The 27799-nt window shown below is 49.7% G+C and overlaps 2 protein-coding genes and 1 long non-coding RNA gene across 7 annotated transcripts; all 3 read left to right on the top strand.

Moving 5' to 3' along the window:
• The first annotated feature begins 115 nt into the window (after positions 1-115).
• On the top strand, positions 116-11895 carry ABCF2 (ATP binding cassette subfamily F member 2). 3 transcript variants are annotated; one of them, XM_064445307.1, is made up of 15 exons: positions 116-252; positions 542-710; positions 3098-3310; positions 4243-4425; positions 4749-4920; positions 5075-5170; positions 6297-6399; positions 6483-6578; positions 6684-6803; positions 7351-7440; positions 8478-8588; positions 8846-8908; positions 9346-9474; positions 10308-10511; positions 11279-11895. In XM_064445307.1, the coding sequence occupies exons 2-15, from the start codon at positions 557-559 to the stop codon at positions 11414-11416; spliced, it is 1872 nt and encodes a 623-aa protein (XP_064301377.1). In that variant the 5' UTR covers positions 116-252; positions 542-556; the 3' UTR covers positions 11417-11895. The 3 variants fall into 3 exon arrangements, with proteins under 3 accessions (XP_064301377.1, XP_064301376.1, XP_064301378.1); XM_064445306.1 differs by having other exon boundaries at positions 196-298; XM_064445308.1 differs by having other exon boundaries at positions 198-271.
• A 4823-nt stretch (positions 11896-16718) lies between these two features.
• Positions 16719-17797, top strand: LOC104042524 (late histone H2B.L4). The gene is made up of 2 exons (XM_009501987.2): positions 16719-16838; positions 17561-17797. The coding sequence occupies exons 1-2, from the start codon at positions 16719-16721 to the stop codon at positions 17795-17797; spliced, it is 357 nt and encodes a 118-aa protein (XP_009500282.2).
• A 162-nt stretch (positions 17798-17959) lies between these two features.
• Positions 17960-23999, top strand: LOC135312186 (uncharacterized). 3 transcript variants are annotated; one of them, XR_010371837.1, is made up of 7 exons: positions 17960-19026; positions 19432-19480; positions 20399-20452; positions 21333-21610; positions 22195-22266; positions 22373-22560; positions 23893-23999. It is a non-coding gene; the product is annotated as an uncharacterized LOC135312186 (long non-coding RNA). The 3 variants fall into 3 exon arrangements; XR_010371835.1 differs by lacking the exon at positions 23893-23999 and having other exon boundaries at positions 22373-22992; XR_010371836.1 differs by lacking the exon at positions 23893-23999 and having other exon boundaries at positions 17960-19042; positions 19446-19480; positions 22373-22992.
• Positions 24000-27799: the final 3800 nt, after the last annotated feature.

The raw sequence follows: 27799 nt of genomic DNA, 5'->3' as shown, positions 1-27799 counted from the left end.
CCGGGGGTGGGGCCTGGGGCCGGCCCTGGCGCGAGCGGCGCGATGCACGTCGGGACGCGCAGTGCCCTGGAGCCTGCGGCGCATTCCGGCCCGGCCGGCGGAGGGAGCGCGGACTCCGCTTCCCAGAGCCGCGCGACAGCCCGGCGCGGGTGACGCTTCGCACTCCTATTGGCCACTGTTCCGGGGGGGGTGGGGCGTGCGCACGCGGTAGCAGCTGTCCTGTTGCGACAGAAGGAAAGCGCGGACCAGCCGGTGCGGGTCGGGCCTGGCGGTGCGGCGCGGCGCGGCGGGGCAGGAGGTGGAGGAGGAGGAGGAGGAGGAGGAAGAGGAAGAGGACTGGGCTGGGCTGGGCTGGGCTGGGTTGGGCAGTGCGGCGTGGGTAGCCTAACGGGCGGGCGGGTGGGCAGCCGGCGGCCGGGCCCGGCGGCGCCGCGTGCTCCGGGCCGGGGCGGGCGGCGCGCGGGGCCGCCGAGGCGGGGAACTGGGGCGGGGCGGGCCGGATCGGCGCGACATAACGGTGCCTGTCGCATCTCCGCTGCAGCCCCTCCGCCGCGCCATGCCCTCGGACCTGGCCAAGAAGAAGGCGGCCAAGAAGAAGGAGGCGGCCAAGGCCCGGCAGAGGCCGCGCCGGGCCCCGGAGGAGAACGGCGATGCTGGGACGGAGCCGCAGGAGGTCCGGCCCCCGGAGGCCAACGGAATGTCAGTGCCAGGTGAGAGGCGGCTCCGCCATAACGCCGGTGCTGCTGCGCCGGCGGGTGCCCGGCTTGTGCCCGTGCGCACCGCAGGAGACGGCGCTGCCGGTGCCCCGGCGCACCCGGCGGGGTGCCCTCGGTGGGGGCCGGCCTGGCAGCCCCGTGTGTTCCGGTGCAGGGAGTGTCCGGACAGGGCCTGTTCGTGGGCAGGATGGTACACATTCGGTTGTGCCAACGGCTTAGTAAACTGGGACATTTGTTGCTCTTCAGGTGAGATACCTCGCAGGCAGGGGCTTGTAGTGAACTGGGCCAGCTGCAGTGTCTGACATTACGGCCAGTCTCTCTCCTTTGAGCCAGCAGGACACCTATAGAAATTTGTGGTGACTCTTATAAACTGCAGGTGAAGGATTCCCTAGGCCCTCCCTTGAGGCTTGCAGAGTAAAGATAGAGGGTGCTGGTGGGGTCTTTTCCCTCTCAAACAGATGCTGACCCAATCTTCTCATATTTGATGCCCAGACCTGTTTGGAGTTGGTTTTTGGTTTGGGGTTTTTTTGTGGTGGGGTTTTTTGTGTGGGTGGTTTTTTGTTTTTTTTTTTTTTTTTTTTCCCTGCTGCAGGAATCACTGTAGTGCCTGAATTCTTACTGTTCTTACTGATATTGCTATGACCCTCTGTTCACCTGTTTCTCTGGGACATATCTGGTTTGCAGAAACTAAAGAGTCTGGCTCTGTTAATGAAAGAGAGTTTGTCAACAAAGAGCTGTTGACCTCCCTAAAGGAAATAGCCAAGCTAAAGCTTTCAGAGAGGGAGCTGGGGTTTTTTTTCTGTCCTTACTTTAGCCCACCTGGTAACCCGCAGGCTGTTGGGCCCACAAGTTTTTTTCAGGCTCAGCCCACAGTACATTGCTTTAAGAGACACTCGGTGACACAGAGACCGAGGGCGGCCAAAGGCACGGGGGTCAGGCGGGCAAGGTGAAGGGGCTGGTCTCCCGAGGAGCCCGCTCTTTGCCAGTGCCCCCGCGGTCCCCGGGCATGCTCCTGAGCGCTGGTGCTGGTGGGCTGGGAGCACTGGCAAGGCCCTGCCAGTGCTTGAGCGCGCCTCGGGCCCACCCCCGCAGCCTGGCGGGCGGCGCGTGTCTCCGCCGCGGCGGGGCGACCCCGGCCCCGGCGCCGCCGGCTCTGGGCGGGGACTCGGCGCCCGCCCGGCCCGAGCCCGCCAATCGGCGTCCGCTCCAGTGGCTCATTTGCATAGCACGTCTCTATTGGCGCAGCCTCGGGAGCGGCGCGGGGCGGCGGGCCGGGCCGGGCGCGGCGCTCCTGCGGGAGCGGGCCGGGGTGGGCGAGCGGCGGTGAGGGAAGGTGGGCTCCGGCTCCGGCGGCGAGGTTTGCTGAGGAGCTGAGGTGGGGAGCCGAGGGAGGTTAGTAAAGCAGTGCAAACATCAGAGCACAGGTTACGTGGGTCGGTAAGTGCGTGTTTCTTACTGGCAGTTCCCTGTGAAATAATTGTGCATCAAGGATAAAACTGCCTTGCCCCGCTTTTCACTCATCTGGTTTGCCTGTTTATGTAACCGGTCTTGCACTGCCTGTGCTTTCAAAGGGGGTCCCATGTCCGTGCAGTTGGTGTTTTTCGCTCCTTGGCTAAGGTGCGTTTGCCTTGGTGATAGCAGTGATTTTGTAGGAGCTCTAGATGTTGACAGCCAGGGTGCTATCTCTCACTGGCCTGAACATGAACACCCTGAACACCAGGTCTCTGCTCTGAGCAGCTGGAGTGTTGCTGAGATCCTCAGTGCCATTTTCTTCTTTAAATGGCAGTGCATCACCAAGGAGTGAAAATTGGGCTATAACTCAGGGTTGCAATAGAAGACCAGCATGACAGGAAAGATTTACTCGTACTGTAGGAGGAAAGGAACAGAGGGGCATGCGTATGGACATATTAGCTTCTCAAAAAATTAGTAGAGCCTATTCCAATGCTGCTGCTTCTTTTTTCCCTCTCAGCTCTCCTTTTATTTTCTAGCCAAGTTCCCTTCTAGCCAGCCCTTTCCTTAAACTTTCAGGCAATACTTCATAAATTTACTTCTGACCCCAGTCCTTTGTGCAGTGAGGGTTAGTCCTGTTGTACTTGGATAACAGGTGAGCTGTTCTGGCTGCTCAGCCAGTTCTAATGGTCAGATTTTATTTAGAGAGCAGGTTGGTGGAAGTTCCACCCATTTCCCACATTTAGTGGAAGTTCCTGTTAGACCATATATATCCATTTGCTAAGCTGAAAAGCCGAGTGTCATCGCATCTGGGTCTTCTCAACATTTCTGTAGAAATGGGGACATGGGAGTTGTTTTTTGTGGTACTGGGCCTGTTGGTTTATGGCTTCCCTTGTATTGGTAACGCTTCTGGTCTCTCTCTCTGCATATAGAGGTGGATGCCCTCACAAAGGAGCTGGAGGACTTTGAATTAAAGAAAGCTGCTGCCCGTGCTGTGACAGGAGTGTTGGCTTCCCATCCCAACAGCACTGATGTGCACATCATTAACCTCTCGCTGACCTTCCACGGCCAGGAACTGCTGAGTGATACAAAGCTTGAGCTGAACTCTGGGAGGCGCTATGGCCTGATTGGACTCAATGGGATTGGTAAGCTGTGGGGCACAGTGACATGGGCTTCTTGGAGCTCAGTGGAGATTCCATGTTGCTGAGAAGCTGGACAGATGCAGGTGGTAAATGCTGGAAACCAGAAAGAATGCTGTTAGACAGACATGGCTGGGACATGGCAGTTTCCGTTCTCCCATCTCCCCACCCAGGCAGAGGAATTGCTAGGATTGCTGGTAGAAGTACGAGGTTGCATTCTGGCCTTGGACTGTGCATTTGAACTTGTTTCTGTGTAGAGTTGGGCGAGACGTCTGAGATCTGTGGATCTGTCTGATTTCTGTTTGTGGGATTTGTTTAGCAGTGTCAACAAGCCCAATGCTGATGCTATTGGTCAAATACCTTGCACAGTATGGAGGAGTAGGGAGTATGTGGTTTGGCCTGAATGGGAAAACAACTGTACAATCCCTGGAGAAGGTGATGCTCTGCATGGAGACATGCAGAATATGGGTGTAATTGAAGAAGAGCTAGTAAGAGTGACCAGCTGTTTTAACTTTCAGGAAAACACTTAGGTTCTCTAGTGATGAGTGCATTAGTTTCCCCTATGTTAGAAGTCTTTAGAGTCTGGGGTCCTGGTAACAGATGTCAGACCTGGCTAGACAGCAGAAATTATACAGCAGAGAGAAAGCTCCCTAAATTCAGGCAAGGCCTGAGCTGCAGTGGTTTCTAAAGAGCTTCTTCATGTCTCAATCCTGTCCTTGGGGTGGTGAGCCCTAGCTGGGAGGGCAGCCTCATAGTGAGGCAGTAGGCTTTGCTGTGTCTCTAATTTCCTGCCTAAGAGGCCAGAATAATTCCCAGGGATTTTCTGGGGTTGGAAAGGGAGGGAATCAGTGTGATCTGACTGCATCTTGTCTGTTTCTCTGTGACATTATGTCTCACTGAATCCAACAATTAATTGTGGAGTGTCTGTCTGCACACAGGGAAATCCATGCTTTTGTCAGCTATTGGGAAACGAGAAGTACCCATCCCAGAGCATATTGACATCTATCACCTGACCCGAGAGATGCCTCCCAGTGATAAGACCCCTCTACAGTGTGTGATGGAGGTGGATACGGAGAGGGCCATGTTAGAACGAGAGGCAGAACGTCTGGCTCATGAAGATGGTAAAGCTTCTTGGAGTCCCTGTGGACAAGGGACATTTCCTCCATTTCCCTCCCCACCAAATAAAAGGTCTTATTTGGGTTCCTTGGCAGAGTTTTTACATTTTATTTCCCTCAGGTGCCCTGTACTAGTTGAAAAGTCCTGTGGGATTACACGTGCTTGGATGAAATTATTCCATGCAGCTTCTTAAGGAGTGTTTCAGGCTTAGGAATGGAGGGGGCTGAATAGCAGTAAAGCAGATGGACTATGAGCTTTCCCAGCTGTATAAAGGTGCAGCTGAGAGCCCTTTATTGGTAGAAGTGCTGACAGGCAGGCTCTCTTTCAGCGGAGTGTGAGAAACTCTTGGAGTTATATGAACGTCTGGAGGAGCTGGATGCTGACAAGGCAGAAGCACGGGCCTCACGTATCCTTCATGGCTTGGGGTTCACACCAGCCATGCAGAGGAAGAAGCTGAAGGACTTTAGTGGTGGCTGGCGAATGAGGGTGGCTCTTGCTAGGTGAGTGGTATACTGCCTACTACCTCCTGGGAGAATGCCTGCTTCCTCCTGACTCTGCAGAGTCAGATACACAGTTCTGAGAACTCAGAGCAGAGCCGAGAGGCTTTGGCTTCCCTGCATTTAGCCTATGCTGTCATCTCCCCTCTTCTTTCAGAGCCCTCTTCATTCGGCCTTTCATGCTGCTGCTAGATGAGCCCACAAACCACCTTGACTTGGATGCCTGTGTGTGGTTGGAGGAAGAGCTGAAAACGTAAGCACGAAGGAGTCTGCTGCTTCTATGGGTTGTGCTTTTCTGCTGGAACATCTTGTCAGCACATGAGCGAGTGATACAGGAACAACTCTCTCTAGTTCTTGTGGCTACATAACTATATTGCAGTACCAGTGACAGCTTCTTGTGCCTGCTGCTACACATGTCTACAGAAGGGTTCTTGATGCGAGGGTAATGAATTCAAGGCAAGAACCTGTCTCTCCCTCACTGAAGAAATGCGAAATGCTGTTTTGTACTCCCTGGTTAAAGCTACTTTCTTGAAAGCCAGGAATAGCCCTGGCAGCCTGTGTACCAGCACCATGTGCTGTACCAGTAGTGTACACCAGTGGTGCTTTCCAGACCTGGCTTCCAGCTCATATTCTGCTGTTGTTCCTCTGTTTTCACAGAACTGTAGTATCTGAGTCTGTCAGTTTCATCTTGTTCTAGCACTTCGGGTGACTGTTTTTCGTAAACAAAGGCAAATTGTTAAGGCTTAAGGCAAAAAGCTTAGGAATACTTATGAAGCTTAGGTTGTCTGGGTTGTGCATTAAAAGGACTGTATTATGAGAAGGCCTTTTCATTTCCAGAGGTTTTTTCCATCAGCTTTGTTAGTTGAACCTTTTGCATGCTTGCTTTAAAAGTCAGATGTTTTAAGAAAGTAATTTCAACCTCTCTCTATTTGGGAGGCTTTAACCAGTCACTTTACAGATTTGGAGCAGAGCCAGGCATAGTGTTACCTAACAGGTGGTAGTCTGTATCAAGGTAAAACTAAGCCGCAAAGGTTTAAACTTCTTAGAAGTGTGATGCTAGTGGAGTCAGTTGCATCAGTAGCGCTAGTCGTCTACCACATGTGTAGCCAGCTCTTGACTCTTTGTGAAGACGGGTGAAGACTGTCTGATGAAGTGTGTTTTAACACAATGAAAGATGTTTGCAGTATTTGCTTACTGCAGCTGGTTGCAGCTGCTTTACTCCACATTTCCTAAAGCATCTCCAAGGCTGTTATCTTTCTTTCTTAATCTGATTGTAGGCAAGAGAGATCTGGTGCATGTAAATCCTTTGTCACCATCAGGGCCAACGAGCAAGAATTCTTCTCCTAGCTTAGTCTCTAATAACTTATGTGGTGCCACAGGTTCAAACGTATCCTTGTGCTGATATCACACTCCCAGGACTTCTTGAATGGTGTCTGCACCAACATAATCCACATGCACAACCGCAAACTGAAGTACTACACGGTGAGTAAACGGTGCCCTGCGCAACTGGCAAAAACAGAGGAGCCTCTTTGGGGCATGTCTGATGTTCTGTGGTCTCTTTCTAGGGAAACTATGATCAGTATGTGAAGACTCGCTTGGAACTAGAAGAAAATCAAATGAAGCGGTTCCACTGGGAGCAAGATCAGATTGCCCATATGAAGGTATCTGCCTGGTGGCATGAACATCTTTCTGCCCAAGCAGTTGAGCATCCCTGCACCTCCTCAACCTTGTTATTGTGGCTTTCAGCTAACTCTGTTTTGTTGCAGAATTACATTGCACGATTTGGTCATGGTAGTGCGAAGCTGGCCAGGCAGGCTCAGAGCAAAGAGAAGACCCTTCAAAAAATGATGGCTTCTGGCTTGACAGAGAGAGTTGTGAATGATAAGGTAGGATCAGACATGGGATTGCATCTAGAGATCAGTGTTGAAAACATGGGCTAGATAAGTACAATGATCTTTAGCTGATAGCAGGAATGGCTGACACAGCTGGGAGCAAGAATGCTGTACCCTTCCTGATACCAAGGATGACTGTACTGAAGATAGTGTAATGCTGAAGAGTGGAAAGAGGAGTAATTTTCTAGGGTAGAGGAGGGGAATTGTCATATCAATAAGGCTATTTTGCAGACACAAATCAGAAATGAACGTTTAAGGGTTGGAGAAGATGGGGGAGGATGCTCAGAGCAACTCCTACTTGTTTGAAGAGTATAAGCCCACATTATCTTCAAGGGGAAAGAAATAGGGACTCACTAGCCAGCAGAAGAGCTTGCAAGCAACTGATCAGAATAAATCTTTGAATTGCAAGAGGGGATCATAAAAAGTCACAGTCTGGCATCTTGGTCTAGAGATGATGTTTGTAGTGAGGCATGGTTATACCAGAATAACAGGATTGTCTTGTGTTCCAACGTATCTAACAAGTGGATATTCTGATTAACAGACCTTGTCGTTCTATTTCCCACCCTGTGGAAAAATCCCCCCTCCTGTCATCATGGTACAGAATGTCAGCTTCAAATACACCAAGGATGGGGTGAGTATGGGGAGTGTGCATAGGTTATCCCTGCCTTCTTTGGGAGTGTGAGGCTTTTAGCCAAGCTTCCTGATCAGGCTGCAGTATATTGCTGTTGACACTCTCGAGGGCAGAGAGGCCCTGCAGAGGGATCTGGACAGACTGGAGAGCTGGGCAATCACCAACCATATGGAGTTTAACAAGGACAAGTGCCAGATCTTACACCCGCGGCACGGCAACCCTGGATATACATACAGACTGGGGAACAAGGCTGGGGAGCAGCTCTGCAGAGGGAGCTGGGGGTTCTGGTCAATGGCAGGTTGAACACGAGCCACCAGTGTGCCCTGGCAGCCCAGGGGGCCAACTGTGCCCTGGGGGGCACCGAGCCCTGCATCGCAGCCGGGCGAGGGGGGGATTGTCCCGCTCTGCCCCGCGCTGGGGCGGCCTCACCTTGAGTGCTGTGGGCAGTGTTGGGCGCCGCAGGACATTGAGGGTATAAAGCTACTGGAGAGTGGCCAGAGCAGGGCCATGGAGTTGGTGAGGGGTTTAGAAGGGAAACCGTACAAGGAGCAGCTGAAGTCCCATGGGTTGTTCAGCCTGGAGCAGAGGAGGCTGAGGGCAGCCCTCATGGCACTCTGCAGCCCCCTCCCGAGGGGAGGAGGAGGGGCAGGCACTGGTCTCTGCTCTCTGGTGACCAACACCAGGACCCAAGGGAATGGCAGGGAGATGTGCCAGGGGAGGGTTAGGCTGGGTTAGGGAAAAGTTCTTTCCCCAGTCATGGCACCAAGCCTGATGCTGTTCAAGAAGCACTTGGACAAGGCCCACAGAGACACGGTGTGAATTTGGGGTGTCCTGTGCAGGGATGGGAGCTGGACTCAATGATCCTTGTCGGTCCCTTCCAACTCGGGACAATCTATGATTCTATATGACTAGTGAATCAAACTTCTTCACAGTGTTAATGCTGAGTCTGCTGAGGACAGAGCATTGCAGGTGCAGCATGGAGGTTCTGGGTAGTAGTGGAAAGGCATAATAAGTGTTATGATTTTTGTGGTTTGCAGCCATGGATCTATAATAATCTGGAGTTTGGGATTGACCTGGATACCCGTGTAGCTCTTGTTGGACCCAATGGAGCCGGAAAGTCAACACTGCTGAAACTGCTTACAGGAGAGGTATGCTCCCTACATTGTCTGCTCTGTTCTGAACCTTTATTCATGGGGAAGTCTTCAACAAAGCTGCACTTATTTGCCAGAGCACCCCAATCAGGCCTTGGAAATCCTAAAGTCTTGCTGCAATATAGGACTTTTTCTCTCACATTTATGTTTAGGCTGCTTCCCCTGTACCAGAGTGGAGATGGCTGGATTCTGTATTTCTTGCATAGAGCAAAAGGAGGGATTTCCTGGTGAAATGCTTTTTCTTCTCTTTCTAGCTGCTGCCCACGGATGGGATGATTCGCAAGCACTCACACGTGAAGATCGGCAGATACCACCAGGTACTCCCTACAGCAGCCACAGGGATGTGAAATGCTGAGGAAAAAGCTGTCAGGAATGAGGAATCTTGCCCCTCTATTTCTACTTCTAAGGCCCTTCCCACTGCTGCCTTCTGTGCCTGGAGATGGGGGAAGGGACAGTTCTGTTGGCTGAATGGGGTCTAGCAAATGTTCTTACCCTGAAAAGAGGCTTGCTGTTGTCCTTTCTGTTTAGCCTCTCCCATTTTATGGGAGAGGTGGTTGCCTTGTGCTTGGTGGTGGACAAGCCTGCTATTCTGTAGCAGCACTGTGTTCAGTGCAGTGGCTATACTGTGAGTGGGGTTATTGGCTCTTGTGTTCTGCTGCTCAGCTGGTACCAGGGGGGTATAAGGGGGGGAAGTACTTCTGGCCGTGAAGTGGGTGGCCTGAACAGCCTGAAACTGACTTTTCTTCTCTGTCAGCACTTGCAAGAGCAGTTGGACTTAGACCTCTCACCCCTGGAGTACATGCTGAAATGCTATCCAGAGATCAAGGAGAAGGAGGAGATGAGAAAAATCATTGGCAGATATGGTCTGACAGGGAAGCAGCAGGTGAGTATGAGCTGCTGAGGTTTGCTTTTTGCTCATTAGGGAAGTAGAGCTGCTGCATTTTCAATTGCTGTACTGATGTCTGATGGTGTGATGCAGTATGCAACATGGCACATCACAGTATCAAAATGCTTTTTCTATTTCTGTCTTTGAACTTGGAGAAGAAAATATCCCATGGCTCATAGGAACTGCTTTGCATTGCACCAATATGTGGGTTGGAGTGGGTGACCTCTTCAGAACCTGGGTGAAGAGAAGACAAGTCTTTGCGTAGTGCAAGACTCAAGCATACTTCAGTTGTAACTTGAACTAGTTTGCTTATCTCTTATTTCTGAGATGAATACCAGGCAGAAATGCCAGAACACATTCTCAACTGGGAGTGGGGACCACTTGGTTCTGACAAGAGGGTAGGATCACTCTAAGTCTAAACATGACATGCTCCTGTATGTGATACATCATACATATGACAGGAGTTGTCCTCACCACTGTGGTTCAACGTTGATTTTTACATTGTGCGTCCCCATTTGTCGCTCCAGAAGTTGAGAGTGAATTTGTGGCTGTGTCAGGATGCAGTGAACACTAGTCAGACCTCAATTAACTATCCTTAGGAACTTTTAACACAAGCTGGGTCTTGCTATGGACATTCCTTCTTCAGAAGCCCCTGGAATTCCCTTATTCTGCTGGTGAGAGAAGCTTAGTCTAGGTATAAGACTGATAAACTTTGTCCTCTTGTGTCATGTAGCTGCTGGAAGCACAGTGTGAGATCTGAGTATTTTGTGGTCAGGATGGCAGTCTGTAAGTTTCCCTGCAGAGCTGCCAACAGTGTCTGTGTCTGTCAGGTGAGCCCCATTAGGAACCTCTCTGATGGGCAGAAGTGCCGTGTGTGCTTTGCGTGGCTGGCCTGGCAGAATCCTCACATGCTTTTCCTGGATGAGCCCACCAACCATTTGGACATAGAAACAATAGACGCTCTGGCAGATGCTATCAATGAATTTGAAGGAGGAATGATGCTTGTCAGCCATGACTTCAGACTCATCCAACAGGTAAGAAAAGTAGTGAATTTTGTCAGAGCACCTTTCTAACACTTTAAAGTAATTAAAACAAGGTATTTTCAGCTGACTGGCTCTTACTTATCCCAAAAAGATGTGTGAGTGAGCGAAAAAAATGGCTGGACACAATTCCCTTGCCATGGTCATGTGAAACAATTACTAAGCTACCCTAGGAAAACATTACGTACTTGAAAGAAAAAAACTAACAAACAAACCAACCAGAAACCTAGAAGTGAAAAATAAGTTCAATGGAAATCATGACACACTGTGGAGGCCTTAACTAGATTCTTTTAAATGATACCAGAGTAGTTGGAGCAAATTTTTTTACGACTCAGTCTGCACAGGCGAAGGAAATTTCACCACGTACACACAAATGTCAAGCACTGATTTATCAGCTGTAGCTTTGTCTGCAAGTTCAGGTATAATATTTTTTTTGGTGCATTATATCTAAGTAGTTCAGGTCAAGAACTACTTTCTTCAATTCCCAATTTAGCAGGAAAGGCTTTTCTTCTCAGTCCATGTACAAAAAGAGAAATGTTGAGGCGTCAAGCATTTTTAGTTCTAGAATCTTGTATAAATTATGCAGAAAACACAAGGTAAGAAATTTCACTGCAGGTTTGGTTTTTTTTTTTTAGTTGAAGTGTGAAAGTTATTGAACTCTTCTCACCAGACTTCAAAGAGTAGATCTTGGTTAATTTTATAATTTTGGTAAAATTATAAAATGCTATACTGTAAAGCTCTCCTCGTGTGCTTGCTTTCAGGTTGCACAGGAGATCTGGGTCTGTGAGAAGCAGACAATCACAAAGTGGCAAGGCGACATCCTCGCCTACAAGGAACATCTCAAGTCAAAGCTGGTGGATGAAGATCCGCAGCTCACCAAAAAGACCCACAATGTGTGAGCTCTAGAGCAGTCGGTCAGGTGCTCTCTGTGGAGACTGACAGTGGCCAATGTGACTCGCCCATCTGCCGACTGGAATGGGACTCTGCTGCTATCTCTGTGGCTGTGTTCTAGGATTGCTGCAATACTGCTTCCCCTTGACTTGCCTTGCACCTCTGTATCTGGACAGATCTCATCTCTCCTGATCTGGCTAAGTTTGGGCAACCATTTCCATATTTAGATGATGTCCCATCTGAGCCAGGCCTTGGAATCTAATGGTCTGGGGTCACGGCAGTGGCAGTTAGAGCGTGAGAGCTGCAGCGATATAGAAGTGGAGACCCCAGCCCAGCTTCTCCTGCCTCTTCCTTCCCAATTTCTGCTTCAGTTTAGATACTTCACTTCAGATTCCTCTGGCCTTGGTTTGTTTTTAACTATTATTTAACAGTGTAATAAATGGATCTGCCTGAGAATCCACCAGTCAATAAAGAGGGAAGAACAGTCTTGTTTTGTGAGCTGCATTAGTTATTGGGGCATGCTGGGGCACATCAGCTAGTGCTGAGCTTTGAGTAAGGATGCAAGAGCCCTTCCTTCTGGGGTGAAGGTTCAGTTCTTCAGTGCTACCAAAGTTATGACCAGAACTTGTGGGATACATGAAGTGGTGTGTACTGAACTCTGGAGGTACAGAGCAGTGAGTAGAATCCTCACACCTGGGAAACCACTGCTAATCCAGAGTGAACACTGCGTTTTCCAGTTAGTGACAGAAGGGGGAGCAAGATACACATACCTTTGTTGACATGTATCCCTTGAAAGGGTTCTGAAGATTGCAAGTTAAGAGACAATGTAGATCTCTAAAACACCAGTATGTGTTCTCCACAACAGAGTGGCTTAGGTGTATGATTTTTCCTTAACTTTGCATTTTATGGGTCTAATAATGAGACTCAGTAATTTAGGATTTTTGGACTATGAATTAGTTATTTGGTCCTTGCAGGTTTAACTAAACAAGACTAATCAACTAAAGTTAGTTTAACATTTATTTTTGTTCTTAACAAATATTTAGAAAAGTTGGTGTTTAAACCTCACCCTGTGCCACAGAAGCTTGACTTAAACACATTTTTAATGTATTTTTAAAACAGTTTAAAGGTACTAAATAAAAAGATAGCATATCAAACCAAATAGCTTCTTATGATCATGAGTTACCATTTTAACTTCTTCTGACATGAGAATGGCTGCACTGGTCATGTGAAAGGTTCATGTAGCCCAATAATCTGTTCCAACAGTACATGTTGACAGGCAAATAGAAGAATAGGGCAAATATGTAGTAGCTGTACTCTCTTGGAATACTTTCTCAGATGCCGACTGTGGTTCCGACTTTTTGAGTAGAGTATTTCCTTGTGTTTTTCCAAAGGGACCATCCAGGTTATGACTGCTGCTATAGAAGCACTGCATGTCATCCACAGGACAAATGTCACTGTGGGAGATGCTTCCAGTAGATGGTGCAGCACATTGAGGTTTTTCAGTGTTTTTAGCAGTGATCTGAGAGGAAAAAAACCTGAATTTTCTGAGAAAATAATGCAGATTAGTATAAATGCTGTTCAAGTTAGTTCTGCAGAAAAGTGTACATTGCATTGAAAAGTCACTTAAACGAGTATCTCTGTGTAGTACTCAGAAGTTAACAGACAGTGATGGGGTAAAAGCAACCCACAGATAAGTAATTGGTGTAAAGGCTGATTGGTGTCACAAAAGTTGAAACAAGAACAGATGAATGCATGTCTGTTTGTTCTGCTCTCTAGGTTTTAAAAAGGTGTTGGTGAATTGGAAAGGGTTGCCAAGTAGCTATGAGAATGGTGAGGTCAAGAAGTCCTGCCTGAGGTTAGAGCTGTTCATTCTTATTCTTAGAAAAGATTTGACAACGACTCTTGCCACTACATTTCAGATCTGTGTATTTGAGAGCTATGGTGGTACTAATAAATCCAGGATATAATCTTACACTGAGTTCTTTGGGAATGGTAGATCCTGAGAAGAGCATGGGAACACTGGGATGGCAGCCAGCATGATGGGCAGTTGTTGGAGAACTCTCATAGCTGATATAGCAAAGAGGAGAGAGCTGTGTTTAGCTGTCTGCTGCTGCAAAATGAGGACTTGGTGGTTGCAGACAGGTCTCTGATTTGGCAAACAAGTACCACAGGTACATGCTCAAAGCAGAAGTAGCTGTCACTGCACTAGAGGTCAGTTAGTAGGCCAGGACTTGTAGAACAGAATAAACTAATATATATATATATATATATATATGTGCTTTATCAGTCTGGTATTTCATCCTAGATTTAAACCTGTTCTGTGGTGACAGCTTGTTAGACTGCACTGAAGCAGCTGTGGCAGGCATATGTCCTGGAGTACTGATTTCTGTGAGAGAGAGAGCTGCTAGCTGGGGCAGTGGCATTTTGCGCTGTTTCAGCTATGGCTTTTCTGGTCATGCACAAAAGCAAAACCATATCTAGGTAAACTATGCTAACTGCTTCTTCGTTGCTAGGATGATAATTTTTGTGAAAGAACTGGCCTAGAGCTTCTATACCGTTACTCTTGCTCTAAAAGTGACACTGGCTCTAACACAGCTACAGCCGGAAGTGGCAGATACTACCTCAAGTGCTGGGTTGTGGGATTCCCTTGTCTTTGTGTTGTAAGTCGATCCATACACTACAAAAATAGCACAAGGATGAGTCAAGCCCAGCATACAGCTTCCAAAATGGACAGCCTCTCGCACGTGCAATCTAGGGAAGCAGAAGGTAATTCCCCAAATCATAGAATCATAGAATCATTAAGGTTGGAAAAGACCCTTAAGATCATCAAGTCCAACCGCTAACCTATCACTGCCAAGTCCACCACTAAACCATATCCTCAAGCACCACGTCTACCCTTCTTTTAAATACCTCCAGGGATGGAGACTCAAGCACTTCCCTGGGCAGCCTGTGCTAACGTTTGACAACCCTTTTGGTGAAGAAGTTTTTCCTAATATCCAACCTAAACTTCCCCTGGCGCAGCTTGAGGCCATTTCCTCTCGTCCTAGCGCTTGTTACTACGGAGAAGAGACCGACCCCCGCCTCGCTACAACCTCCTGTCAGGTAGTTGTAGACAGTGATAAGGTCTCCCCTCAGCCTCCTCTTCAGACTAAACAACCCCAGCTCCCTCAGCCGCTCCTCATAAGACTTGTTCTCTAGACCCTTCACCAACTTCATTGCCCTTCTCTGGACACGCTCCAGCACCTCGATGTCCTTCTTGTGGTGAGGGGCCCAAAACTGAACACAGTACTCGAGGTGTGGCCTCACCAGTGCCGAGTACAGGGGCTCTATCACCTCCCTGCTCCTGCTGGCCACACTATTCCTGATACAAGCCAGGATGCCGTTGCCCTTCTTGGCCGCCTGAGCACACTGCCGGCTCCTGTTCAGGTGGCTGTCAGCCAGCACCCCCAGGCACTTTTCATCCAGGCAGCTCTCCAGCCACTCCTCCCCAAGGCTGTAGCGTTGCCTGGAGTTGGTGTGACCCAAGGGCAGGACCTGTCCCTTGGCCTTGTTGAATCTCACACCGTTGGCTCCGGCCCAACGATCTTGACTACACTACTCAGTGGATGAGCCTCCACCCTTGCTATATAATGGCTCCCTGTGCTTAATTCTGAGTGACCAGTCACTGCTCCCTGTCCACCAAAGGGCTTCCTTCTAACCAAACGTTTTGTCAGAAAAACAATGTGTGTGTGTGTAACTGCCAGCACCAGACACAGTTGCAGCTGTGGAGAGTTACAACGGTTAACAGCTCCTTTAGCACGAGCAAGCCTTTGTGTGCTATGACCAGTGGAAAAGGTAAAACAGTTCCAGTCACAGTGAACAGTCTCCCCCAACACAAAGACCTCAGCTATTTATAGCTCTGTAAATCAGTGGATGGGTGGAATGTACCTCAGTGGGGAAAGCCCTGCACTGTTCCTTATCGATGCATGGCCTCTTACAAAACAGAAGTAGTGATGTTGCCTACTCCTTATTGCCAGTAAGAGTCATCCACCAACATCTCTTGATGTTGTTCAATATCACAGAATATGCCACTCAATTCCCAGAAGGATACCACTGCCCCATATCTTCAATGTCCAAGCCCATTCCCCTTCACAAATGTGCTGATGTGACTGTTCCAGCCTGTCCCACCTGATCGCTAATGTTTCAGTTCTTGGGTGCAAGAAGCCCTTCTGTGATACTTAGACCCCGTTTGTCACTGTGATGTTTATTTGCACTAGGGGTGAGTGAACAGGTGCCTCCCCCGAGGACAGGCCTAGAATAAAACTAAACTCAGCGAAACACTATTGGCTGTACAAGCTTGGCAGAGTGTCTGATGAGTAGGTCTCTCAAACTCAGTCCTCAGAAGATGTGAATTGCTAAGGATATGCCAGTACAACGTGTGCCCCTGAGCAGGAGACAGTGTGCAGGGCAGCGCAGAGATACCAGCATCCCCTCCCCCAAAGGTACATACTAGTATTACTCTTTTATGAAATATCTGTTGAGGTGCCTGCTGAGAGAAAAGCTTCCCTTTCTACATAAAGGACAGAAAGTTTTTTCTATTTTGTTCACCTCTCTACTGTGTTGCTGCACTTTTTTTCCTGGCTTAGTGTAATTCCTGCATCATAATTACCCTCACTAGTGTGATCCCTGGTTTGCAAGATAGATCAGATACGTAGCAAGGGTGTTAGCCCTCCCCTCCCACTGCCTCCCTTCTGTCCTTTGAGGCCCTGTTGTGTGTAGCAGGCAGGACTGCCGAGAGCAGGCTAGCTGAGGTAGTGGGAGGAATAGTGGCTGTTAGGATGTTTACAGTGCTATCATTCTGTCACTAGACCAATGTTCCCTCCAGTTACCGAGTCTCCACTGTCTGCATTATGTGTTCCATAGCACGTAAGTGGTTCCACCCATGTGATTCTGGAAGAAACACCTTGAGTACTCTGATTTACACCCTTCCACCAAAGCAGGAGTCCTCCTTTCACCAAAACCCTGGATGGACTTGGGAATAGCTCTTCTCTGGCACTTCTGCCCCATGTGAATGAGACACTACTGCTCACGTCCGCCTCTTTGCCCATGTTACCCTCAAACTTTTTCTCAGGCCCTTTCTCCTTTTGGCCAGCTTGAAATCTGGATGATTCCACTTTGCCCTTCACTTAGTGGAAAGTGGAATCACCAGTCACAGATGTGTATTCGTCATGGTCCTTGGGGGCTGCACCTGGGGTAGGTGAGGTACTGCTTGCTGCCTTTGCTATATAACCAGCCCCATGGCTCCTGCTAGTTGTTCTGTTGGAAGTAGAGATGAGTGCAGAAGCTGGGAAGAAGCGTGGTCATGCTTCTACCTCTGGGGACAAAAAATCTAAGAGGAAGCCTAAGAGAAAGGAAACCTATTCAGTCTATATCTACAAAGTACTGAAGCAGGTGAGTAAATGTTTCTTTTCTGCTAGAAATTGCTTTGTATGTAAAGTTACTTCTGCCCATTATATGTTGACCTTACAAAGAGGAAGGAAAATCTGCTTTTTAGTGAGATGAAAAAAAGAGTGAGTGTGTATACAGGGCAGCTCCAGCTGAGCTTCAGGTGTGTGTGTGGATTCTTAGAGTAGGAGGCAAGAGGTAGATGTAGATCAGAAAGGGTTTCCTGGAGAATTCTCTCCAGGAAAGCTCTAGTGCATGGCTCTGCCTAAGGAAATAATTGACTAGAAATTAATAGGGCAAGAAAAGCTGCTGTTGGCCCTATGAGTAAGTATTAAAATCTTTCTCATCCCCACAACAGAAAATACCAGAAGAAGAAATTTGAGGTGCCTATGAGTTGTCTAGGCAGAAGTCATTTGCATGAGCCTGTAGGCAGGACTTGAAGCATGTGGGCATTTCCCTGCTTACAGCTTTGTTTTCTGTAGGGGATTGTGCAGATGGTCCTGCCAGAGTAATCACAAAGCCACTGTAGTAGTGTGTGGGGCCTCTCTGCGGTCTAATGCAAGTGGCATGCAACTCAAGACCCTCAGGGTGGCAGCTGTAGGTCCCTTTGGGGTGAGGGTGCCCTGTCAGGGGTGGGAAGGGGGACCTCATTTTTCTGGGGGCACTGAGGCCCTGACTCCCTCCAGGGTGATAGGTGTGTGAGACAGTGCTTGATTACCATCTGGCAGGTGCACCCAGACACTGGCATATCCTCTAAGGCCATGAGCATCATGAATTCCTTCGTCAATGACATCTTCGAGCGGCTGGCCTCGGAGGCCTCGCGCCTGGCCCAGTACAACCACCGCTCTACCATCACCAGCCGCGAGGTGCAGACGGCCGTGAGGCTCCTGCTGCCCGGCGAGCTGGCCAAGCACGCTGTCTCCGAGGGCACCAAAGCTGTCACCAAGTACACCAGCAGCAAGTGACCCGCCCGCCGGGCCCCAATAAAACCCTGCAGCACTGACCGCGCCCCGTCTGTCATGGCGCCGTCCCGGGGGGGGGGGGGGCGGGAGGGGGAGAGGGGCGGGCGTGGTCACCGTCGTCATGGCGACGGACCCGCGCCCTGCCGCGCGGGGGGCCGCGCCCGGCCTGCGCGGTGCCGGGGCGAAGCAGCCCGCCGCCTCCTGCCGCGGGCGGGCCGGTGCCTGGCGGCGGGTCCGGGCGCTGAGCGGCCGCCCCTCGCAGCTAGGGTGGGAGCCGGGGCCGCTGGCGCGGAGCGCTGGACTGGCGGCTGCGCGCCCTGGTCGTGAGCGCCCCGCCGGCCCTGCGGCTGAGGGAGCCGGGGCGGCCCAGCGGGGCAGCGCGCCCTTCCTGGCGGGGCGGGGGGCCGGTCAGCGCGCGGGCCTGCGGCGGCGGTGCCCGCAGAGCCGGGCGGGGGGTGCGGAGAGGCTCTTGCTCCGACCCTGCCTGTTGCCCTCTCCCGCTGCCGGCTCGGCGCGGAGCGGCCGCAGCCTTGGCCGGCGGGGGATGCCCCGGCTGCAGCTGCAGGCACAGGGAGAAGAACGGGAAGTACAGCCCTCCGCGGGGGTGGGATGTCTCCGGGGCTCCAGCCGGGGTAAGGAGCGAGAGCAGACGGGAGCTTTTGCTGGTGAGAGGAAAAGTGTGCCGTTCTTCAGGAACGGGTTGGGTGTTTACTAAGGGGTAAGTGCGTAAATAGCTAATGCAAGCTGGAGCAGGAAGGATGCAAGAGTTCAGAAAGGTGAAGCGTGCTCTTGGCGTGCTGCTGGCTGCTGCAAGCGCTTTCAGCCCGCGATCTAGCCCACCTGGGGGTGTGTTGGACTGGTTTCAACTAGCAACCCAGAAAGAGGATTGAGCACGGATCTGTTGCTGCTTATCACAGGGTACTGGTTGAATTACCTTTCATGTGCTCCTCTTCAAGGAAGCTACAGGGGCACCTCAGTGTGGGGAGCGCAGGTTGGAAGCTTAATAGAAACTGGTGAAGTCACTGCAGCACCTAAATATTCTGCAGTTTTCCAGTACAACCTTTTACAGCTCAAATAAGTTATCTGTAGTCTTGCCCCTTTGCAGTGAATAAGGGTGAGCTAGCCACTGGCCTTTGAAGCTGGTTGCTATGAAGGTCTTGTCCTCATCATAAGATGACGACCAGATGGAGAGCTTCTGTGTTAATGATGTTGCACCTCAAAGGAGGAAAACCGTAAGTAAAGATTTATGTCAAATTAGTTTCAAGAAGGTGGGGGACAAGAAAAAATGGTTTCTAAAAGTTTGTCAGATGTTTATAGAATTGGGACCTGTTGACGAAGGGGGCTCAAAGTTGGACTGGGAATCAAACCCATTTCACAGAAACATGCAACTGGACATTGGAGGGTGGTGTAACGTAAATGGTAAGTGGGCAATACTACCTGACTGTACTCATGAAGGAGATTAAAAGCATCTGTATGTAGTAGAGGAATGAATACAAGAGTCTAAGTATAAAAAGCAACAACAAAAAGTATGCAGTAAGTACAGAAATACCATCTAATATTTTCTAATAAAATTTTTTCTTTTTAATTGAAGGTTTTTATTATTAAAACAAAAATAGCTACTTCTTGTTCATTTGTAGGTTTAAAAAAAAAGCTGTTATAGCAGCTAGATGGGAAAACTGCTTCAAGGTCAGTATGTCCAAACTTTTACCTAGTTTTGGAAAAGAGTGGTTTGGGGTTCTCTGGTCTGCTGGTATTTATTTAAAAAAAGAAAAAGTACCGGACTAGCAGGAAATTGTAAGTAAAGGATCAGGGAGGAAACATGTTTTACTCTGGGAAAGGAGGAATAGCATGGTTATCTGTGGGTCAGTTAGCTCAGAATTAGTTCCAGGCAAAATAAAGGAAACCTGCTCTAAGACTTGCTTGATAATAAATTAAGGGATTGGAACACAAGTTATTGAAGTGGTTTATGTAAATTGTATCTTATTTTACCGAATCACAGGCTTGACTGATAACATCACAGACTTGTAGCTTAATTAAAGCCAAAATGAATCTTTCTAAAAATTATGTCAGCTATAGAGCACCCAAGAGTAGGTTGATTTCTCTGAGCTATCCAGTTCTCAGTAAGTTGTTGACAGACACCATAAATGGAGACTCTTTTCCTCCTGTGGAGTCCTGCAGGAGTTTGTATTCAGTCTTATGCAACTAAAAAAGCAAATAAATGTATAAACACAGATCATTAATCTTTACATCATAAATTGTGAGGCAGTTTGAACTGTAGCCATCTGGATTGTTTGGTAGGACTGGATGAGCAGCTGCTGTTTGAAAATATACAAATAGGAGCAGAGACTACAGGGCATACTTGTGGAGAGCTGGGGTCATCTGGGAAGCAGAGTGGGTTCTTCCACTGTCCTCAAAACTCCTTATTTCAGTTGTCAGGTTCTTGACTGCTAAAAATCCCTGTGTCAGTGGGGCGCAGCTAGCAGTGGGCAGAGGGTTCTTCTTGCCTTTATAAAGTTTTCAAAGTGTTTTGGTTTTTCTGGTGGGTTGTGGGGTTGGTTGGTTGGTTGGGTCTTTTCCTCCTGGTGAAAATTTTCTCCCTTTCAGGTGGGGGAGGAAGAAACAGTGTAAAAGGAGCTGGACTGACAGGAGAAACAAAGGGTATTTTCTTTCTAGGACTTGTGGACCTAATTTTCTTGCTTCCAGTGGCTTTGAAAAGACAACTTTGTCCTGCAGGGCTATAAACTGGGCTAGGACTGAGCCTCCTGTGTTCTGCCTTGGACCATCATGTTAATGACTGGCCCTGTCTGGTTCTGCTCAGGCTGACTGGGAAGTTCATATCCCCAGGTGTTTCCTGCGTGAGTGAGTCAGGGCCCTGAAGAGGGCATTAGCAGATGCTGTCTGAGACAGTGGTCCACATGGAGCCCCCGAGGCTGAGTGAGTGCTGTGTCCAGTGGTGGTGGAGGCTGTGACCTCCTGGGCTGTGGTGGGACAGCCTGACTGCCCCATGAGTGCAGCACCTCCTCAGGTGCAGGGCTGTCCCAGGGTTCCTGCATGGAGGGGGCACCTCAGGGTCTGGTGGAGGGAAGAAAAGCTGTGGGCTATGTTATGGGTGGAGAGAGTCCTTTGCCAGCTTCCCATTGGGACTAGATGCCTGGTTCTAAGGTCTTCTGGTGGCAGTACAAATCAGGGTAGGAGTGTTAGGAGGAACCAGAGCTGTGGTAGGTGCCAGTATGTGGAGCAATCCTGGACTTAACAAGGTTTGTGAGGTGATGCTGAGTCTTGTGAGCCATGGAGCTGACAGGTGTTTGCATCTGTCTGATCAGGGTCAGTCTGGCTCAGTAGTGTGGGCCAGACAAGATGTACATGGTTGTCCTAGAGGCAGTACAGGAGACAGCAGAACTGGGACTGAGCATATCACCTTTGGTCCCAGCCCTGCTGCTATGGTGTGGGACTGGCTGGGGGAGGGAGGGAAGAGACTGTACTGGGTACTCCCTTTCCCTTTGTAGGACAGCATTGAAGAGTGCTCTTTTCTTTATAGTGCCCTGCCTGCAAGCTGGAACTGGTCCTGAGCACAGGTGTTGGAGCAGCATCTCACCCAACAGGGCTATACTTCTCTTATTTCCTCTGGCCTTGTGGCCATTTGTGCTGTGGGGAGAGGCTGTGCAGCTGGTGCAGGTGGCAGAACGGCTGTGTCAGGGCTGCCTGTGAGCCAGGCTCATGGGGGAGACCCAGCTGGATGCGGAGCATTGGAGGCAGGTCTGGGAGAGTCCAGCCAAAGAGCAGGATTGTGAGCAGTCTGCCGTTTGCATCTAGAAGGTGAGCCATCCATCTCCTTGCCCCGTCTGTTCTATTGCTCCCTAGGCCACAGTGTCTGTGTTTACTTGCTCTTTCCACCAGCACTCCCATTTCCCTAGCCCTAGGATGTGCAGTCATGCTTTTTGTGGGATGGAGAGTGCTCATGAGTAGTTTGGAACTGCAGTTCTGCTTCTGCCCTGGAGGTGGTTCTCTCTGACTACCTGATGTCAAATATTTCTGCTGCATGGGCAGGAGCTGGGTACTGCCCAGCTCCAAGCATGCTGTCTGTGGACTGTGCAACTTCCCTCTGGTACCCTGGCTCTCTTAGCAGATAACTGGCCATCTGTGTGGGTAAGGTGCTGATTTATGGGGAGATGAGCAGCTGTCTCCTGGAAGTGTCTGGTAGAGCATCTAGCACTGGGTGAGCCCAAGTGGAGTAAGGCTGTAGTGGTGCAGGTGCTTGGTTCTCCAATACTGTAATTTGTGCATCCTGCTTCATGTCTTCCTGCACGTGCCCTCCTCCTTTTTTTTTTTTTTTTGCCTAAAGGCTAGAGTTGGTGACTGGCCTTTTATCCCTCTTACTACATCCCTGTGTTTCCTCACAGATCTGGAAGGGCAGCCTGCAGTGCAGATACACCAGGCTTGAGAGGCGGAAGGAGATGGTTGCCCTTAGAATGGTGAGTTCTGCACCAAACCTGCCTAGATTGTCTCTTTTTGCATTTTCCACATGGGCGCAGGTTCGTCTTTCACTGTGCAGGAATCATACTGCTTGTTTCCCCACAGTACCTCCCTGTGGAGCTGCCCCAATACACCTGCACAGGATGTCAGACACAGTCTTCCTTTCCTGAGGGATCATTCTGCATGCTTAGCATGGATTAACTTTTGAGAGGACTGCTCCACAGCTCAGCTTCTTCCGGACTGGACTTGTGGCTCCATGACCTGTTTGTGCTGTGATGGCTCTAGTGGGTCAGGTGAGATCTGAACGAAGTCACTTTAGGAGGAGTGGGTAGACAGTGGCAACCAGCAAGGATTCACAAGAAACTGGTCACTGCAAGAATAACCCAGAAGTACTTGGGTTGCAGTAAAAAGCAAACCTTAACTCAGAGCCCATGCAGGCACTGTTCCAAAGTGTCTTGGGACTGCCTTGGTCTGTGTGAGTCTGTCTTTTTTCCAGGTCTGCCTGTGTCCTTGCAAGTCTCACAGTGAGTTTGTAGTGCTGCAACACTGCAGCGCTGTTATGTGGCATGTCCCTGGCCCCATGTCTGTATCCATCTGATTTGTTCTTACCAAGCTATATGTGCCCACAGGCTAGAAACAATCTTACACACCACACCCCCCCAGCATTCGTCCATTCTTCAAACACCTCAAAAAGAACATATAGTGTGACAAACTGAATCAAAGTGTTCATACAAATATCAGTATTGCCTGTGTTCTCTCTCTTCCTCTTTGTAAGAGAACAATTGCTTAAGAGTACATGCTCTTTTCCTTCACAGGGTGGGGGACTGTGAGGCAGAGCATCTCTCTGGTCTGTGATGAGTGGTGCAGGTTTGAGGGGAGGGAACTTTCTGGGCTATGGAGCCTGGCGCCAGTGTGCAGACCTGTGTGCATTTCTCTTCCCATGTTATGTCGCTTGGCAGCAGTGCTGCCAGGTGGCTGCTCTGGTGCATCATTAGACACTGTTCCAAATAGCGTAGGCAGGAATGGTTCAGCACTTGGAGGAAAATGAGCTGGTGATGGATAGCTCTGGTAATGCTAAAGCTGTTAAAGTATGAACCTCTAAGGTGCAGTCGGGGTTCCAGCAAGGGACTCTCATCCTCTCTGTGCTCAGCTGCTGGTGTGTGGGGACAGTGCTGATCTATGTCCCTTCCCTTTTCTGGTTTGGTCTGAGGTAGGCTGTTGTTTCTGAGTATCAGTAATTCTGAGTCTATAACTCATGGTGGCCCAGAATCCCTGCCTGGAGAACAGGAGATGAGTGATGAACAAAGGTCAGACACACCCCGTGAGCACGCACATTGTTGCCTGAGGCTCTGTTATCCCTGACGCTGCCAGAACTGTAATGGGACTGAGGGTCTGTGGTAGATGGAGAACAGCTCCAAGGATGTGTTCTCCGCAGCAAGGGTTGTTGCAAATATCTGTTTCCTTGTTCTCGCTTCTCACTCTTGTTCACTCTGGAGTCCTGGATGTAGCCAACAATAATGCTGCCTTCCTTAGTCTTCTCTATGTGGGATTTTATAGTGGGGCTGGGGGAGGTATGCATAAGTTATGTGAAAAAGTAAGTCTTATTTGATATCTGTCACTTCCAGGGCCATAGAACAAGGATGCCTTCTGATGCCCGTTGTTATAATGTGTTCTCCTTGTATAGCCCTGTATTACTGGCTGCCAAACACACGGGGGAGACTGAAAGACCTGCTGTCTGGTAAGGTGCTTCCTGGTACCTGTGTATGGAGCTGTGGACAGGGACTGTTAGATTCCCAGTGACTGACTCGTGGTGCCCCTGGTACTGAGGAGCTTGGGACAGGGCAGGATGCTTCTCTGGAGCCCGTTGACAGAAATGGGATAGGGACAAAAAGTGTCTTCTCATATAAGCAATATGTATTAGACTGGGCTTAGGACAGTTACCTAGTAGTACCCTGCATGGCCTCCAAGTGGGAGGAGGATGCTTCCATGTGGCCCCATGCAGGGTGTGGGGCTGGAGAAGAGGATGACATGGGCAGAGTGGCCCCATGAGGAATGGCTGCTGCAGGCCACACGCCGTTTTCCCATTAGCGAGTGTTTAGTTCAGCGTTTTAAATAATTGTGTCCTCGGAATGATATTTAAAATCCATTTGGGAGGCAATGAGGCGGGAAAGTGCCTGTGCCATTGTGATGACGCTGCGCAGGCCGCGCCACACATGCATATTACAAACTCGTTACAGGCTCGTTTACACGCATGCTGCTCACTCCCCACACAACCTCTTTCTGATGCTCCTAATGTTTCTTCCCCACCATGGCTGCTTCTGCTCAGCACTAGGGAGAAATTGCCTTGAGAAGGCAGGCCTGGTGTCATATGCAGCAAGAGGAGCAAGGGGTATGGCCGTGGCAGTTGGGTACTGCCCTTTGGAATGGGGATGTGTGAGGCATGCTTGGTGACTGGACTGTTTCTTGGGTGACCTGTCCCTCACCTGTGCTCCATGTTCAGTGCAGAACTGTGCTTACTTTCTGACAAGCCCTTGCACTTGTATTATTGCAGGCTCTAGACTCTGCAGCCCCAAGGCTTTCAGCTGCTGTGCTCTGGGCACAGCTGGGAGAAGAGTTGCAGCACCTGTACCAGGCTGACTATGAAGCTGACTAAGTCTAAGGACCAACATGTGCTCTTGAATGTCCAAGGGAAGCTGTATGAGCTGGAGGGACTAGGCACAAGGGAACATATAGATTAGCAGCTTCAGCAGCCGTTCCCTGAGTGGTGGTTAGTGACTGATTGTGAGGCTGGTATTGCTGCTGTCCTCCTATCCCCATTTGTTCTGACTGCTGCATGGGCACCCCTCACTGTTCTCCCAACTTGTGCAAAATAGAAATCTTGTGTTGTAGTACAAGGCTCCTAGTACTGCTTATCCTTGTCCTGTTGGCCTTGGTGGCATGAGCAATATTCAGTCTTCTCCCCTTGTCCTCTTCCTCCTGAACATGTTCAGCCCCTTCTAGCCAGGGTCCCAGCTGTGTATTTGCTTAGTGACACCTTGTGACCAGACGTTAGTGTGATGAGGATCAAGCCCCCAGGTATACTTAAGGGCGTGCTGGGTTCTGGCATTATGTCCCTTGCGCAATGACCTTGCTGACTGCTTTCCTGAATAGGAAATGGATGGCGCCAGCATCCTTTTCTCAAAAAACAAACCAAACCCCAAAACGCTAGGGGCAGAGGTTGTAAAATCAGAGGAGGAAGGGTAAGGTATAAAACATGGGAGCCTATCTGTGGTTGAAGCAGCAAATGTTCTCTGGAGGTGGAATTTTCCCCCATCCTGCCCTAGGGATGGTAAGCCTGAATTTCAGTGCGTATGGAAAATTTATGTGGTGGGATGGTCTCAGGGTGGAGGGGTTGGGTCCCACAGCCTTATGCTGAAGAGGTGTTAACTGATGTGATCTGGAGTAAGGAAGTGCTTTGCACTGAGCCTGGATGTGCTGCCTTCATCTATGTTCCTGCCAGCAATCAATGGAGCATTCACTGTGTGCTACCCAACTAAGGGGGCTGCATGCTGTGCTTGTGAGGGGACTGGAGCTGCTGTAAATGCAGCACAGATCAAGAAACCAGAAGCTGATACTTAATGGCTGAAACTTTGCAGGGTTTATATGCGTATGTTTGTAGATGGTTTTATGTGGTGTATTGCCGTGATTGTTCCCTCCCCCTGCATGTGCCTGAGTAGTAAGGCTCCAGCTGAAACCTTGACCTTGCTTTCAAAGAATGGGACTCTGTGGTGGTTCATTCTTCAGGATGCTACATTTCACCCTCTCTGCACAGGGCTTTGGGTATCCACTCTCCACTTGCTACTTCTTGTTGCTGTAGCTGTGGTGCAAGAAGCATGAGCCCTTATTGGGTTTCCAGTTGCTTGCTTATGAGCACATCTTGGTGGGCATGATGGGCAGTGCCAAATGCAGGCATTTGGATTTGCAGGTTCAGGGGGTGCTTGGCTTTCCTTGCTGAGACCTTGAGTGTTGTCTGGTATGTTGGAGGTGGGGAGAAACTGGCTGCTCTGTTTGCCAAGCTTTATTTTCATGTGCGTTGTGGTTCAAACTCATCCAAGCCAGGCTGTGTTGCATATCTGTCAGCTGCCTGTGCAGCTGCCCTGCCGTGGGGATGGCTCAGAGGTGCTGTAGGGAGCACTCATCTGTAGGGTGGGCTCTGCTGGGGGGAAGGCAGAAAAGAGCCCAGTGTTTCAGGCACCATGGGTAGGAATGCATAGCTAGTGAAACAGTAATTGAGCAAGGCTGTGGGTAGAGCTGGGGCTGGCTCACCTGGAATTGGCTGTTTGGGCTCTCTGCTGGTGTTCCCTACTCAGACTGCTGTACTCTAGCTCTGGTTAAGGCCCCTCTCACTTGCTTCTGATGCTGCAGGTAGCAAAGTTGCCACAGCCGTCAGTAATCTGGGCTGGGAATGAAGAAAAGTAATTATATAAGAAACCTTCTGGGGGAGAAGGAGATAAGACCTAGGGAGAGGTAGGCTGTCAGCTTTTATTTTCCAGCTTCCTTTCCAGCTGGGTTAGAAACCCATTGATTTCTAATAACACTATTAAAAATCCTTGCCATGTGCTATCCTTGCTGGGGCCTTTTCCATGAGAAGTTGGCTTGCCTGTGTCAGAAGTGAGCCTGGAAAGCTCTTCTGAATGATATTTTTTTTTTTTGCCATGGCAAATTGCTCCTGAGCAGCAGAGAAGGTGTTACTGAGAGTGGCTACTGCCCCAACCCGTGTGCTGCCATGCGAGAGCAGTCCTGAGAAAGGTTTGAAGGACAACTTCCTTACCCACAAGAGGGTCCCAATGTCTCATGGCCCTATCTGTGAATGAGGGCTTCAGCTCAGTGGGATGTTCTTACCAGCAGATTGGGCGTCAGTGCCATGGTCAAGGTATCAGATGGCCGTAGTGCAAGCTGTGTGGATTGGTGCTTATAGTGTCATGTCCTGCAGCTGGCCAAGAAGCATTTAGGGGAAGTGTGTGAGCTCCTGCAGTTGCTCAGCAAGGTGGGTGCCATCTACAGGGAGGAGAGCCTGGTGGAGTCTGCAGGTAATTCAACCTGTCCCCTCTGCCTTCTCCTGCTTGACTGTTCCTCCTCAGTTTGTTTCAGCCTGATTTGTCCCCTTTGCTTTGTGCTTTGGACCAATGGCCAGCCCGTCCTCCTGTGCCAAGCCCGCTTTTCTTCTGTGCTATGACCCTCCTTTGTAGCCTTTTCTACTCCCCGCATACTTGAGCTCTCTCTGCAGGACTGGTAAATGAAGACATCCCTGGGTAAAATGTGGCTCCAGGCAGTGTGAGAGACAGAAGTGGAGGAGGCACAAGGGAAAGACAAGAAGGTGGTGGTGGTGGAAATACCACCAAAACAACAACGCAGGCAATAAATCACAGAATCCCAGGTTGGAAGGGACCTCAGGGATCTAGTCCAACCTTTCTAGGAAGAGCACAGTCTAGACAAGATGGCCCAGCACCCTGTCCAGCTGAATCTTGAAACTGTCCAATGTGGCAGAGCCAA

This window comes from Phalacrocorax carbo, chromosome 2 (assembly GCF_963921805.1).
Source record: "Phalacrocorax carbo chromosome 2, bPhaCar2.1, whole genome shotgun sequence".
Taxonomy (NCBI): Eukaryota; Metazoa; Chordata; class Aves; order Suliformes; family Phalacrocoracidae; genus Phalacrocorax; species Phalacrocorax carbo.
The sequence above is the reverse complement of the archived record's forward strand: the minus strand, read 5'-3'. Positions and strand labels throughout refer to the sequence as shown.

Excerpts from the sequence above, each read along its gene's own strand:
- ABCF2 (XM_064445307.1), top strand. The coding sequence starts at position 557 with ATGCCCTCGGACCTGGCCAAGAAGAAGGCGGCCAAGAAGAAGGAGGCG. Across the intron at positions 711-3,097 it reads CAACGGAATGTCAGTGCCAG|AGGTGGATGCCCTCACAAAG; the intron begins GTGAGAGGCGGC and ends CTCTGCATATAG. Across the intron at positions 4,426-4,748 it reads ACGTCTGGCTCATGAAGATG|CGGAGTGTGAGAAACTCTTG; the intron begins GTAAAGCTTCTT and ends GCTCTCTTTCAG.
- LOC104042524 (XM_009501987.2), top strand. The coding sequence starts at position 16,719 with ATGAGTGCAGAAGCTGGGAAGAAGCGTGGTCATGCTTCTACCTCTGGG. Across the intron at positions 16,839-17,560 it reads TCTACAAAGTACTGAAGCAG|GTGCACCCAGACACTGGCAT; the intron begins GTGAGTAAATGT and ends ACCATCTGGCAG.